Here is a 15,703-nt window from a genome sequence, read left to right on the forward strand (position 1 = left end):
TCTGTTCTTTCCTGTTCTTTCGCCCTTATGGTAGAATATGTTGTAGTCATGTCAAAATGTGTAGGGCTATATGACCATCTACTTGTTAGAGATTTATGTATCTTAGCTATATATATATATATATATATATATATTTACACACACACACACACACACACACACACACACATGTGTTGCTGACTGTGCTTTCACATACTAATTGCCTCCTAAGTTTTACGGACAACAAATAGAAAATTCAGACATGCAAAGTAAGGAGCAGCCATAAAGTGTGTCAGCGTGCAGTGGCCAGGACGTTTAGCGTGACCCAAAAGAGATGAAGTAATAACCTAAATCTCCACACGAGGGCAACAACAACCCATGTAAGAAGCTAAAAGATAACGCCAACAAGTCAGGGCCCACAGGAGACGTTATGGCCCAACCGCAGGTGCAATCAATGTGGCCTGATCAATAAAAAGGCCTACAGATCAGATGACACTACTTGTAGGCTTCACTGTGATGTAATTGTACCGATATTAGCCTAACTCATGTTAAGATCTCTTGAAGACATTTTGTCCCTTTCTGTGTTTGTCTACCTTGTAGATTCAGTTTTGTGGGTTACATTTACTTAGACCTATCTGAGATGTAAAATTGACTTAACATAGGCTACATTAATAAAGCTAAACCCCTAAAAGAAAACTAGTGGACCCCCTTTAAAAGTTAAATATTCAGTTGTTTTTCGAACCCGTATGCAGTTTACTTGAAACAGTTAATGCAAGGGAACAATGGAACCTACTGTTATACAAGCAGCAGTGTGTTTTAATTTAAAGTTAACAGCTAGTTACAGCCCCTGATCAAAATATGTGGTGCATGCATGTGTGACTAACGCAGGTTGTGTTTTTCTCCCACACAGTCGTCCGTTATTTGAGAAAACGTCTCAGAGCACAGACTGCGCAGCTCACACGTGTTCCAGTTAATCCGGCCAGGCAGCTTATTTGGTATTCGCCTCTCCTCTCTTGACTCGAAGCCCTTGTGAGAACGAATAACTCCCTCCATCGGAAAATATAACGGTAACTTCGGGGAGGGAAAGAGGCGTTGAAACCATGAAACTCCACAGTCTCCGTATTTTTCTGCCTTTCCTTTTGGTCTGCACTGTCTGCATAGTAAGTGGTAAGTCCTTCTTTTTATCTTCAAGAATAATAATAATGAATTAAAATGTTTCTTCGTGGATAAGTGCTGATGTTTGTCGAAGCTCTTGCTTCAGAGCGAATGAGAGCTCTCTCATTGAGGGTTAATTTTTATTTGATGCCTAGGTCCAAGTCATTTGGGTCTTGCATAGATTGACTTTATCTAGGTTTAGAAATAAGGCCAACATGTTGACGTTGACTTTGTAGTGTTAAGGCAAGTATTTTCTTTTGAATGGGTTTGAATAGGTCAGGTTGAAATCATTTGGAAATACTTATAATATACTAACAGAGTAATTATTTTCCCCTCTGCAATTGGTTAAACAATGGTGGCTATAATTCTTGCATCACCTGCAAGGTTCGAGCACCTGTCCTCAAAGTGCTAAAAAGAACACACACATGGACATGTCTGTCCTTGAGAAATGAAGGAGTTTTGAGCATCATTACTATGAACAATCTGACCAGGCCAAAGCATTTGGACAATTGTGTGGAATTTGGTGTATCTCGGGATTGCAAAAACTTTGTTTGTTTGTGGAAGCAAATGCACCATGTTGGTAAATTGGTGCTCTATCAAATAAATGGTAAATAACAATAAGACATAAAACTACAATATCACAGAGTTAGGTGACTGAAGAAACATTCTGTACCACTGCTTTGATTGCCTTTATTGCTTTCAAAGGGTCACAGGTTTAGTTTCAATATGTCATATGTGAAATATTGTAAGTCAGGCTTAGTAAAAGAACAATGCACTTTTATCACACTCAAACATATCTATCATATTTTATGATCGTTTCTACTGAGCACAAACTTATAGTCATTCTATGAACTAATTTGAATTGAATCCTCACTGCCCTCCCCACCCTTCTGTCTTATAAATACGTCCTCACCACAGCAGTAGGTGGCTTTCACAGGAGAACAATGACAAATGGAAACATTTTTGCCATAAGTGTAGTGTATCGCATCGTTTCTCAACAACTAGACAGCACTTTTCTGGGTGAAAGTTCATGCTATGAAAATGACAGCTTACAGGTCATGAATAATGTTTTCCCCAGTGGAAGAATAGATTCCTGTAGTATGTGCAGGACCAGCTTGCTGCTTCCATTCTTTCATTCATTCATTCATTCATTCTTTCTTTCATTCTTTTGCTGTATATTGTCGTTTTGAATCAACCTGAAGTTTGACAGTTGTTTGAGATCATGTTTGAGATCACTCTGTCTTCTCTGGGGACCATATCCCTCTGGAGGGATATTTTTTTTTTGTTCTTGTCGTCAATATGCCGTCATAAAAAGAACACCCTCAGAAACCTTTAATCTTCTACATATATCTATGCCACTTGTGCATCAATGTTTTTAGTTAGAGGAAATGTACAAAAACATCAAGGCATGTCAGATTACCTTAAAAAAGTCTAACAGGCCTCAGTCCCCAGAGTTTTTTCCTCCTCAGCATACGTCAGTGGGAAAGCTTATTTGGTTTGAAATCCTGGGAAGCATAAAAAAGACCCGCAGTTTAGTTTAGCTAATACTATCAAGCCCTGAATAACACACTCACAGACACACACACACAAACACATTTTTGTTTGTTTGTTTGTTTCCCCCTGTCTGTGATGTGATCTTTTCTGCCGGTGGTCTGTGTCTCCCCTCAGGAGACTACTGTGAGGTGAACCAGTGCCATAATGGAGCCACCTGTGTGACCGGCATCGGAGAGGAACCCTTCCTCTGCATCTGTGCTGACGGCTTCACAGGGAACACCTGCAACGTCACAGAGAATGGTAATTATGCCTCACTCCCATCACGTCATGCCATCATAATATAGAGGCTCAGTGTCTAATGCCACATATACGACATTCCTTGTCTTTAACAACAAATGAAGCATGCAGAACAGTGAGAATGCAAACAATTCAAAGTTATTCTCCAGGTCTGATGCTCGAGAGTTGATTGCATGATTTTCAGTGACCTTTGGCCAGGCAAGGCTTTTTATGTCTGTGTATATATTATGCATGGGACTGCACTTCCCACCTCTTGGGTGGTTGTTTAATTAGGTGAAGTGGGGATGAGGCCTAAGCTGATTGCAGTGTCTATGTTTCAGTGCCTTGGCATTAGAGAGAGAAGGAGAGAAGGAGAGAGGGAGAGAGGGATGGAGAGAGAGAGAGAGATGGAGAGAAAGATGGAGATAGAGAGAGCAGCCTGATTTGTCACTGCAAATTGACTTCAAGATGAGATCTAAGGAATTTCGGGAACCCCCACAGGCAACGTTCCTCCCAATCACTATCCACTCAATCTTTACGGGGCTGAGAAGTACTGACAAGTGTTATTGTCCTAGCGACGGCCTGCGCTAAGCTCAGTAAATCACAGCGGCCCTTTATCACTCACATCTACCCTCCCTCAGGGCCCTGCATTCCCAACCCCTGCCAGAACGACGGGGTGTGTGAGGTGGTCACCAACACCAGGCGCGGGGACGTCTTCAACGAGTATTTCTGCAAGTGCCAGCCCGGGTTCGAGGGCCCGCACTGCCAGATCAGTGAGTTGCTGCTTCCCTCTTCCTTTGCATGGAAATCTGTGTGATGGAAATCTGATAATAACCAGAGGTCGATGGAGAATGTATTAGAAATCATGCGAATTGCAAGTGTTATTGTGTAAAGCACGTCATGTGAAGTTGAGGAGAACTGGGGTGATTATTTAAAAAAAAAATTCTGTCCTTGAGAATATAGTGTACTGGAACAGTGATACTCCCTGTTCTTCTTATCTCTGTAACCCTGTTAAATAGACACTGCCTGTAGAGAATTAATCCGATTCTCACAGACTGATTGCTCTTCACTCCTCGTGTTTCTGATCCTTCTGCAGAAGACAAAGGAGATACGTTTTATCAGAGGGTGGTACAATATAATGATGTTATGATGGGTGATAATGAGAAATGGTATAATGCTAAAGTACAGTGCTGCTATGGAAGAAGTCAGGTAGTGTTTCTGTCATTTCCTAGCACTGTGTATTTACTGTGTCTGAGCACTCAGTGCCTTGACACCCCTAGGGCACATTTGGGTAATAACAACAGAGCCTTCTCAAGCAGTGATCCACAGCCCTCATAGATTCACCAGTTGACCAGTTGATTGTTAAGGCAGGCATTTTTATTGACTAATTTGGAAATCTGGTTGGTGTTTGAAGTCTCCAGCAGATGACATTAATGAGATGAGACTCAGTGATGAAGCAAGAGAGGTGTTGATTATGTAGCAGATTCCTCCCCGACCCGACCCTCACTGTCTAGAGAGAACCTCAGTAACCTTTATGGTTCTTTAGAGCACAAACGACTGTCTAAAGAGAACCTCAGTAACCTTTATGGTTCTTTAGTGCACAAACTGCTGTTTGCACGCACACACACACACACACACACACACACACAAACGTACACATACAGTAAACACATATAACAACAGACAAAAACAATCATGCAGTTACCAATACATGCATAAGCAATCATAGATTACTGAGGTTCTCTCTAGGCAGCAGTTTGTGTACTGAAGAACCATAAAGGTTACTGAGGTTACACGTGATACTGTATGTGTAAATCAAACAGATTTGCAGATTTGCAGATTTGTAGAACAGGGACAGAACAGCTAATGGGAATTCAAGAGATTCAGGGAAACTGAGCCTTTTCCAGTCATTAGTAGGTGCAGACAGTCTGCAGGAAGGCTGATGTCATAGCTGGCTCTAGCTCTGCGCTGGAGCTCAGAAACACGCACGCACGCACGCACGCACGCACGCATGCACGCACACACGCACGCACGCGCACACACGCCCACACACAAACACACACAAACACACACACACACACACACACACAGAGAGAGAGAGTGAGACACACACACTGGAGACACTCTCAGTTTTCTCATGTTTTCCTCAAATAGTAGTGGGAAAGGCTACTGTGACCCAGCATCGCTGTCACTTATGTCACAAGCTGGTTGAAAATGCAGAGCATGAAGGAAATACTACATCACCAGTCACCATTTTATGTTTGCTAAAATTAAATTCGAATCATGACAAACGCAACACATAATTTAAACCATTTAAATAATTGTCCCCTTGATAAAACTAAAGTTCCATTAAGGGACACATAACTATTGTTTTGTACAATTGTTCATGAGTGGCAACTTGATGAAAAGGCTTCTACATTAAACCTTATGGTGACTTCACACAACATGTGGAATACCACATTTTTCTGGATACGGGTGCGCCAATTGAAGAATCTTCTCATTTTGACACATGGTAGAACTTCTAAACAATGGAATAAACATCACAATGGAGACAGATCCTTTCCGTTCTAACTGTAACATTTGTATGTTTCTGGGCTCATCACTGGCTGGGTTCTAACACACCCCGGATGTGGCTTTGGCACTATCGTACTTCAAAATATATCACTGTATCATGAGTGTGCCGTTTAAAAAAAAGTTTGTATCCATTGTGTCTCGGGCATGTTCCCCCAATCCTGGCAAAGACCCCTGCGTAATGGCACCAACCGGGGCCAATTTGGGACGAGAACCAAACCACATGGGCGGATCACAGTGAGGCAATGCCTGGTTGTGACTAATAATAGCTTTCCCGTACAGGGTGGGGTCATGTGCCTTGTAGGGGGGATAAGGATTTGAGCTCTTGTGCGAGTTCACAATTCAGTGTGAAAATGCTGACTGATGTGTTGCTCGTGGCTGTCCTTTGTTCACGGAGTGGCTCTGATGCCCTGGCTGCTCAACTACCCTTTTTTTGGTAAATTCATATCAAACTGTGAAGAATGACAAACATCCATGTGCATGTGTACCTTTATTTGTCAGTGTGTTCCTCTCACATCTTAATTTCAACTTCACTGGGACAAGCCCACAGGAATACCAGCACTGCCATAAAAGCCCTAACCCCTTAGTCTAGTCAAGTGAATGCTCTCATTAGGATCTCCCTCGCAGGACGTGCGGGAAATGGTCAGGAAATACATTAAGATTAGCCAAACGATAGCCACCATATTTATATTCATATAAACATACATTAAAAGTGCATCATTAATAGGGGGTTAAATAAATGGTTAATGCCACTACATTTTACAAACTTATATAGTATATGGTTGCCTGTTTTTATACCCTGGGAAAATGTCAAGTATCATCCATCACGTATTGCCTAATGATAAGCCATAGACAAAGCACAAAACACAGTATAAAACACTTAGTATAGCCCAGACCTATAATGGTATACCAATTAATTATAATCCACCCATTTTCTAGAAAGATTTCCTAGATATTCTATCCCACAGGAAGGGTGACATGTGTTGGCCATAATATGGAAAAAGTTGACCTGGCCTCTTATGATTCTGGTCCTTTGCAGACCAATCGTTGGTCTGCCTCAAACATATCAGGTCTTCTGTTAGTGTCATGTGTGGTGCTGGTAGCCTCTAGCAGTCAGTGCAGATGGGGTTGTAAGTAACCCGTAGCTCATAATGAGATTTTGCCACTCATACTTGGATTTGCTGGTGTGAAGGGGCCTTACAGCTGAACTAAACTGACACAGAGAGGTCAACACCTGCCACACACTGTCACCCAGAAACTAGACACAAGATATACAAGTCAAACCCATGTAGTCTAATGCATTATTATGATGACAAGGTAATTGTTTCCCAGTTTACAGATGATTGCGAACTGATCAGAATTGTGAACCACTGATACATACTTAGAAGAGATACACCCTTATTTGGCTTTTCCACATGTATGACTATTTGAAATAACACTTTCCACAGTGAGACTAACTTCCAATGCAGAACCTTCCAATGCATTCCATTCCAATGCAGACATTCCAATGCAGAACCTTTGTACATCATGAAGAGCTGTTAAACAACCTGAATGGAAGTTTAAACGTTGTTCTTTAATATTGTTGTGACCAGTAGCCGGCCTATTAAGTTAAAGACTTAAACGGTTTTAAATTACACAGGATATACTTAAAGCTTTTAGCACACTGAGACCTTTTGGTCCTTTGCATACTCCTTCTTTTCTAGATTTAACAGTGTTTGGGTGGCAAATGATCTATTTTCTTTCCAAAAAAAATCCAAAATAGGCACCAGGCTGTGTGCGTATGGTTATTAAGTAGCCATTACCCTGTAAATAGGCTGAATCTGTCTGTCTTGCTGTACCTGCCCGATCCTTCCATTTAGTCATAATCACCACAGAAGATCCGTGCACTAGGCAGTTTAATTCACAGCAGGCAATTTTGCCCCAGATTTGAGCCACAGTGTTTACTAGAGGAGGCCTGTGTCTGCAGCTGTTCTCAGGGGCGCATATGTTTGTTTGTTGGAAGGCATAGAGGTTTAACAGCAGTCGCACCAATCCTCTTAGCAGCGGACAGAGGGGAGCTGGCAGGAAAACAAGTGATGGGAGCGAGCTCAGGCTCTCCCGATGATCACCTGCTGTCTGTCTCAGCTTATTACAGGTTTTTCTGCTCCTCGGGCACTGTAAGAGCTGTGATAAATACAGGGTGTCAGTCCTGGGGCTGTCATAGGCTCTCAGCCCTCAGCCCTGACTACTACCCATACTGTATGTGTCACTCAAAATACCAATTACTGTAAGAGTACTTATTCAACTGTTCTCGGGCTTTCCAGGAAAGTGTTACCATGAGGATGAGCAGCATTCAGTGGGCAGGGATTTGTTTAGTCCTCTACAGATTATCTGTACAGTCACTGATTCCAATTTTAGAAATGTGAAAGAAGGCCTGGCTGCGTTTGTGCAGCGTTTGTGTTCAGGCATGAGAAAGGAAGGTCAAGTTTGCCCCTCAGTGGAGACTGTGGAGAACTACAGTTGCTACTTTACAAACAAGGAAACAACACAGTCTGTCAATTCTTTTGCCATTGAGTTTGTGGGGACTGTGTGTGTGTGTGTGTGTGTGTGTGTGTGTGTGTGCGCAGGCGCGTGTGTGTGTGCTGACTTTGGCCAGTTGTCTATCCTGCGGTGCCATATTGTGTAAGAAACTGCCCAGACTCCAAACCCCCACCCCACACATATGCGCCCCTTCCCTTCTCTGTGATTCCACCCAGTCCCGTGGGAGTACAGAGAGGCTCTCATCTGGGCCTCTCTTCTGCACTCCTCCGTCATCACTGCATCTGTCTGGGCACCTCTGTCAGAGAGAGACACAGAGAGAGAGAGGGAGGTGGTGGTTGGGATGGGCAGAGAGGGAGAATTGAAAGAAGATGACTTGTTATTGTGTGTGTGTGTGTGTGTGTGTGTGTGTGTGTGTGTGTGTGTGTGTGTGTGTGTGTGTGTGTGTGTGTGACAGAGACAGAGACAGAGAGAGAGAGAGAGAGTTAAAGGAAGATTACTTGTTATTGTGTGTGTGTGAGACAGACGGAGAGAGAGAGAGAGAGTTGAAAGAAGATGACTTGTTATTGTCTGTGTGTTTGTGTGTGTGTGTGTGTGTCAGAGACAGAGACAGAGACAGAGACAGAGACAGAGACAGAGACAGAGACAGAGACAGAGACAGAGACAGAGACAGAGACAGAGACAGAGACAGAGACAGAGACAGAGACAGAGACAGAGACAGAGACAGAGACAGAGACAGAGACAGAGACAGAGACAGAGACAGAGACAGAGACAGAGACAGAGAGGCTCCCTCCTGCTGCTAATCCATAGCTGTAAAAAGAGTTGGCACGCAGATTAGCAATGAGAACAGACCTTGTGTACAGGGTTTCTAGTCTTTTGATCTTCAGTATAGAATGTTAGCGTTTAAGGAAACTAATTTAAGTGAATTGTGTGGTTCTTTACCATAATTCCTAATAGGCATTGCTGTTTTTGATTGGTCAGATTTGTTAGTGTGTGTGACGTCTTATATCCACTTTACCCCGAACTTTACCTCAAAGGATTTGGACAGACATTGTGTACATTGTAACGGATAACATAGGTCTGGATAAAACTTCTCCTAATACTGTCATAATACAACATAATACAAACCATATTCAACAAAGAGCCTCTTAGTTTAAGCATCTTGTTATTATATTCTTAAGTCATTAACAGTGTTTGGAAATGATCTCCATCACATCTCTTGTGTGGTAACAGTCCTAAGTGCTTCATCATGTTGCTCTCCTCTAGATGTGAATGACTGTGCTGAGGAGCCCTGTAAGAATGGCGGCTTGTGTAGAGATCTGGACGGAGACTACGCCTGCCTGTGCCACTCTCCATATGTGGGCAAACAGTGCCAAGTCCGTGAGTGACAATTTCAGCTCTCTAAACCCCGACCACACACTGTACTAGCACTAACCTTGTGTGTGGTCACAAGGTCAATTAGATTAAATTAAAATTATTTTTCTAATGTATTTATTTGTTTTGATTAATTAATTAATTTATATACTTAGCGGAAAGCACTAACCAGTGTACTGAATCTGAAAGTTAAATTACTAGTAATTCATTTTAAATTTGATTATTTGTTTTTATTTATTTATTTATTTATATACTTAGAGGAAAGCACCACTATTAAACACATTTCACACTTGGATAGTTCATTCATTGCAATGTTGTTTTAGTCAACATATTCATGCAAAGGATTCATTACATACAGTAGGATTTCTACTTGGGAGTAAAGAATGTAAGTGAAACGTGTGTGTGTGTGTGTTTGTGTGTGTGTGTGTGTGTGTGTTTGTGTGTCTGTGTTTATGTCTCTGTGTGACTGTGTGTGTGTTCGTCTGTGTGTGTTTTTGTCTGTGTATCTGTCCGTCCACCCCAGGTTGTACGTCTCTGCTGGGGATGGAGGGCGGCTCCGTAGACGAGTCTCAGATCACGTCGTCCTCCGTCAACTCTGGCATCCTGGGCCTGCAGCGCTGGGGTCCGGAGCTCGCCCGCCTCAACAACCAGGGCATCGTCAACGCCTGGTCCTCCGCCCCTCTCGACAAGAACCCCTGGATCGAGGTCAGTGGGTCACTTAGCTGGTTCGGGGTAAAGATACAGACGGGCAGATCTACTTAACTGAACAGTGTCAGCTCAATTTGTGAATTAGGGTAATGCTTGTGTTGTGTTGAGTGGCCAAAGGTGTCATGGAAAAGTTGTATGTTAAAGTGATCTAAAGCCCTTTGGCCATGTGGTTTCTTACAATGACTGAGGTTGTATAGATCTTAGGTCTATACACTTGTGTTACTGACGTGCTCCATACTAGGGGTTTGCATATTAGACAGTGATGATGGTGATGATGATGATGGTGATGGTAATGATGAACACAAATGCTATTTGTTTATACTTCCGTTATATTGAGGTTCTTTGTGTCATCTTGGTGGAAGTGAGGTTAATGTGTGCCACCTTTGTCACAGATTGACCTGCAGAAGAAGATGCGTCTCACTGGCATCATTACCCAGGGGGCTAGTCGCATGGGAGCGGCTGAGTATGTCAAGGCCTTCAAGATGGCGTACAGCTTCGACGGGAAGACCTACGTCACCTTCAGAACCTTTGGCCAGAAGAAGGACAAGGTGAGAACGGCCGCTGCCTGGTAATGGAGAGCACTTGGAAACCCAAGGATTGGTTTGCACTGAGCAAACACACACAACAGAACAAATGGCTGTTGTTTGTGAACACCATAGAAATCAGATATCAGATCAGAATATGCCTGTGAGTACATATCAGCCATTTTCTGCATTTCTCTCGAAAAAATCCCTTTTCTTGTAATCAGAGTTCAATACTCTACATCGATCCCACTTACTGCTTGGTAAACTATGACACAGTTGGGAAACAGACCAGAGATGCCTTTCCTGAAAGTGTCATTTTAAAAACAACTACCATCGATCGCTTTGAACACGATCTCTCTTCGTTCCCACGGTTACGATGCTTTTGGGAAACGCAGTGTTTTGTGCAGAGTTCTTTTGTCCTCTCTCCTCTATCATTACACACAACGCTGTAATCAGGGCTTCCTCCTGTGTTCCCAGGTGTTTGTGGGTAACGTGGATAATGACGGAACCAAGACCAACATGTTCGACCCCCCCATCGTGGCTCAGTACATTCGTGTTGTACCCTTGATCTGTCGCAAGGCCTGCACTCTGCGTATGGAGCTGATTGGCTGTGAGCTCAATGGTAATGACAACATAATGTCTCTGTGAACATCCTTAGGCAGTTCACCCTTTACCACTGAAATACTATGACTGCCTAGAAGACTACACAGAGAAAGAAATGTGACTTTATTCATTATTGTTCCTGATGACAAACTTATATACGTATATCAAAACACTGTATGGATCCCTAGTATCATCTGTAACAAAATGTTACAATACAATCGATGATTCTAGATGTTTCTTTCAAAATTGTCATTTTCAGTCTACTTTCGTTTAACCCCTATGTAAACTGCAAGCATCCGTGATACAGAGTGAGAGAGTATTTCTGTGTTGTCCTCCAGTGTACTCTAATACAGCCGGATGCTCAAGTCCCCTTGGCATGAAGTCCCGTCTGATCTCTGACGAGAAGCTGTCGGCCTCTAGTGCTTTCCGCACCTGGGGGCTGGACGCCTTCACCTGGCTGCCCCTATACGCCCGTCTAGACAAACAGGGCAAGACCAATGCCTGGTCTGCAGCCAGCAACAATCGCTCAGAGTGGCTTCAGGTGAGCACACAATGACCCTGCGCACAGCAGCTTTGAGATCTCCTTAAAGTAGCCCCTGTTTCAGAAGATCTTGCTGTATTGAGTGACGTATCAGTGTGCAGAGCCAGTAATGAACACCATGTGTCCTCTGTGCTCCAGGTGGACCTGGACAGCCCAAAGCGCGTCACAGGCATCATCACTCAGGGGGCAAAGGACTTTGGGGTCGTCCAGTTCGTCTCGGCCTTCAAAGTTGCATACAGTGATGACGGCTTCTCTTGGCAGTTGCTGAAGGATCCCACCACCAGGACAGACAAGGTCAGTCCACCACGACACAGCAGCCTGGTTCTCGGACTTGTTGACACATCTCGACTCTAACTCATAACTGCTAAAGACAAGCTTCTTTCCCTTTGACAAGGTGTTATTAATGCAAACTATATGCCGCCTCTAACTCATAACCACTAAAGACAAGCTTTTTTCTCATTGACAATGTGTTATTAATGCAAACTCTATTGTCACGTCAAGAATTTCTAGGCAATTTTATCTTTCTAAGGTTCTACATGTGTTTTCAGTAGTTTATAAAATTAAACTGAATTTAAATGCCAGTGTGTGATACTATGACACGAAAGATAGTAATATATCGACTGAAACAAAACTGACAAACAAAAACAAACGCACAGTTCACTCAGATGTGGTAACTTTAAGTGGTGGAGACTTATGTGGGTTTTCAGTGTAGACATACATGTTGCTGAAACCATAGTTAACAGGGTCAAGAGTTGACAACCCCTCTGTTGCGGGGATATCCTATCCTGAGTGTATACAGCATCCATTTCTTCTTTCACAAGGGTTCACACATGGCCTCTCTGTTGTCTTGTGGATGTGGTGTGTGGTATTTGAAAGGGATGTCTGTCTTGATTTGGCTGTCGTGTTTAGGTGACGGCAAGCGAGTGTGGTTTCTTTGAATTCATTGCGCAGTTTTTGAAGGGTGTGAAAGAAAACCTGTTGACTTCGGCTTGTGTTCCTGCTGTTTCTTCAGCTTCTTTCGTAGTGTAGTAGTTGGTTTCACCCAGTAAGCTGTTTTGTTCACCTAGCTAAACGTGTAATCTTGGCCAATTTTGGCCCATTCACTCACAACTAAATTAGCTGAGTACTGCACATTAATCTAAACAAATCTAAATTTGTAAGATGCTATTTATTGTTTAGGGACAACAGCAAATCCAGAGGAACTGGGGATAGAGGCGAGACTGGAGAAGAGCTTAACAAACTTATAATGATAATAAACATATACAACTCCGTCAAGATGACAATATAGTCTATTTGGCACTCAAAGCCAAAGAATAGGGAGGAATGTACCATCAGTGAATTCGTCACGGTTTCTGCTGATTTGTTTTCATCCCAGGCAAGCCACAGGCACTTTCTAAAATACAGTTTTGTGGGAACACTGCTTTTGTGCCAGTGTCCCTGTATCTTCACAGGCATCAGAAATGACAGGCTGCCTGGAAAAGGCCACGCTGACTTCATAGTGTGGGTTGTTATGCTTGTGCGGCCGGGAATGTTCTAGAATGATCCACAGTTCTAGGTTTTAACTGGCAACTCAAAATAAGGATGAATACTATGAACTAGTATGAATACAATGAATATGAACTAGTGCTGTCAGTTTAACGCGTTATTAACGGCGTTAACGCAAACCCATTTTAACGCCGTTAATTTTTTTAGATTAACGTTCTTTTTGGCCTCGCAAACTGTGTAGTAGGCTAACGTTACGGTTTGAGTGAATGGTGAGCGCGATACGGCGACATGGATGATAAAAAACTTCTGAATGGAAAGTTTACTTTTAAAAGTTGTGTTGTGCAAAAGAAGCAAGCTTCACTGTTGTCTGAAAATTTCAACAGGCAGCTGGTTGAAAGCAAAGAAGTAGTAGGCTTACTTTGTATTGGTAACCTAACTGTTACGGTTCATTGTTTCTGAAATAAGAGGCCTGACTGCTATGTTCCCAGCAAACTTAAAAAAAAGAAAATATTAAGCCATGGTTTAACTGCACTATAGGGTCTTTGTTTACCTGAAATGTGCACTTTATAATTTTATTTTGTACCGCCCTGTTTGGCAATGTTGGTTTTCAATAAAATAAAACATTTGCGTAAAGCAAGCCAATCCACTTTTCCATGTTGATATATTATTGAAATACAAATAAAATGATGGAAAAAATAAATAAACAAAGGGACATTTAGAATAGATAAAAATGTGCGATTAATTTTGAGTTAACTATGACAAATGCGATTAATCGCGATTAAATATTTTAATCGTTTGACAGCACTAATATGAACTATACATTTTTTTTCATAACCTTTGAGACAAGGACCAAACTGAATAACCCAGTCTTAAAATGTAAGGTGATTTTTCATTGATTCATTTTATTCTGCTGCCACAGATATTCCAAGGCAACGTCGACAACAACACGCACAAGAAGAACATGTTCGACCCTCCATTTTACGCCCGCTTCGTGCGCTTCCTGCCCTGGGAGTGGAACGAGCGCATCACCGTCCGCATAGAGCTGCTGGGCTGTGACGAGTAGTGGCCTTCCTTCTGCTCCCCCCCCCCCCCCCCCAGCACTTCCTGAACTCACACCAGGCTGGATTCACGCACAGACCACATTGAGAGTGGGCCCTTCACAACCAGTTCCACGCGGTCTCACGGCCTCCTCTAAGATCCTCTCAGCAGCTTGGTAGATTGGTCATGATGAGTTTCACGATGACGGGGGAACAAATGATGATGATAGATAATGTGTCGGAATTATGCTTTACTTAAATTTTAGGGGCAAGCATGTACAGACTTTTAAAGTGCTCCCCTGGCTCTGTAATGACTTACAACAGGTTTAGCGTTTGTCTGATTTCTACATGAATGCTATCTTTTTAGGCTGACACATGAAGACAAATCTGCACTGACAAAACAAGTTTCAGTGTGAAGCCAGCCTTAGCAGGGAGCTCCCTTCGAGCAATTTCACAGCATAGTTAACTGTCGAAGCTCCGTTTTTTTCTAGACTTAACTGACCTATCTATTGCTTACTGCACTGCTCTCGGTAATGAGATCCACTGGATACTCCTTCCTTTTTGACATTAGCTTTGCATTATGTTCTTAGGCTGTGTTTAATAGGCTTTTTGTCAGTTTTCCTTATTCACATTGATCTTGACCTAACATTGTACAAAAATGTGTTACGCCTTTTTTTCTGTCATAAAGTTGTCATTTTTGTTATTTAGTGGTATTAAGTTGTGGATTCTTGAACTTGTATCAGTTACTTGATGTGGATTTCAGATGTATAATAAATTATGGACCATTTAGATTGACTTTAATCAAGGTTTACAGTCATTTGGGGTAATTGTAATTGTAGGGATGGTTTGACCTCCACTATAGGTTCATTAGAAGAAATGGCTGAAGTGTTGGTAGTATGACAGGTCAGTTCACTGACCACTGGACTGGAAGTATTATTCCTACTCCTGACCAATACTTGTGCGGACTGGACTCCAAGTTACCTTGCAGATTTACATGACCACTAATCTCCTGGCATGAGATTTGACCTGGTTCTTCACACCATGCACTATATTAAACATCTACAATGACAGAGATTTGAGATTATATACTGAAGAAATGAATCAAATTAATTAGCCAGGTGGTCATTACACATCAATACAAATGTTTTGTTCATTTTGGTTAAATCTACATGGACATCAGGCATCAGACAGAACTGTCGTCAGGATTCTACTCTTATTCTGTTGGGTTTTAACAGCCTGCAGATAGCCTGAGCTGGCTGCTGGGGTACTAGACACTGTCAGGATCTTAGACTAGTTCAGGTCATTTTAGGACAATAGATAAGCACGAGAGCCACCCCTTTTCAAACTAGTTTTGGGAACAATCAAGCAAGCCTAATCTGTGCTTCATGTTCAAGCAGTATTTAAATAGAAATTTCAGCAGCATTTTTATCTTATATCAA

At 42.3% G+C, this 15,703-nt stretch overlaps 1 protein-coding gene across 2 annotated transcripts; it reads left to right on the forward strand.

The window, feature by feature from the left end:
• Nucleotides 1–501: 501 nt before the first annotated feature.
• On the forward strand, nt 502–15,065 carry LOC105908100 (lactadherin-like). Of its 2 annotated transcripts, none has more exons than XM_012836572.3 (11): nt 502–589; nt 890–1,146; nt 2,803–2,928; nt 3,546–3,677; nt 9,259–9,372; nt 9,890–10,071; nt 10,467–10,622; nt 11,076–11,220; nt 11,540–11,742; nt 11,881–12,036; nt 14,147–15,065. In XM_012836572.3, the coding sequence occupies exons 2-11, from the start codon at nt 1,080–1,082 to the stop codon at nt 14,288–14,290; spliced, it is 1,425 nt and encodes a 474-aa protein (XP_012692026.1). In that variant the 5' UTR covers nt 502–589; nt 890–1,079; the 3' UTR covers nt 14,291–15,065. The 2 variants fall into 2 exon arrangements, with proteins under 2 accessions (XP_012692026.1, XP_031424896.1); XM_031569036.2 differs by lacking the exon at nt 502–589 and adding an exon at nt 630–695.
• The last annotated feature ends 638 nt before the right edge of the window (nt 15,066–15,703 follow it).

The sequence above is a fragment of the Clupea harengus genome, chromosome 6 (assembly GCF_900700415.2).
Source record: "Clupea harengus chromosome 6, Ch_v2.0.2, whole genome shotgun sequence".
Classification (NCBI taxonomy): domain Eukaryota; kingdom Metazoa; phylum Chordata; class Actinopteri; order Clupeiformes; family Clupeidae; genus Clupea; species Clupea harengus.

Coding starts and splice junctions, on each gene's coding strand:
- LOC105908100 (XM_012836572.3), top strand. CDS start 1,080: ATGAAACTCCACAGTCTCCGTATTTTTCTGCCTTTCCTTTTGGTCTGC. Junction 2,929..3,545: donor CTGCAACGTCACAGAGAATG/GTAATTATGCCT, acceptor ACCCTCCCTCAG/GGCCCTGCATTCCCAACCCC. Junction 9,373..9,889: donor GGGCAAACAGTGCCAAGTCC/GTGAGTGACAAT, acceptor CGTCCACCCCAG/GTTGTACGTCTCTGCTGGGG.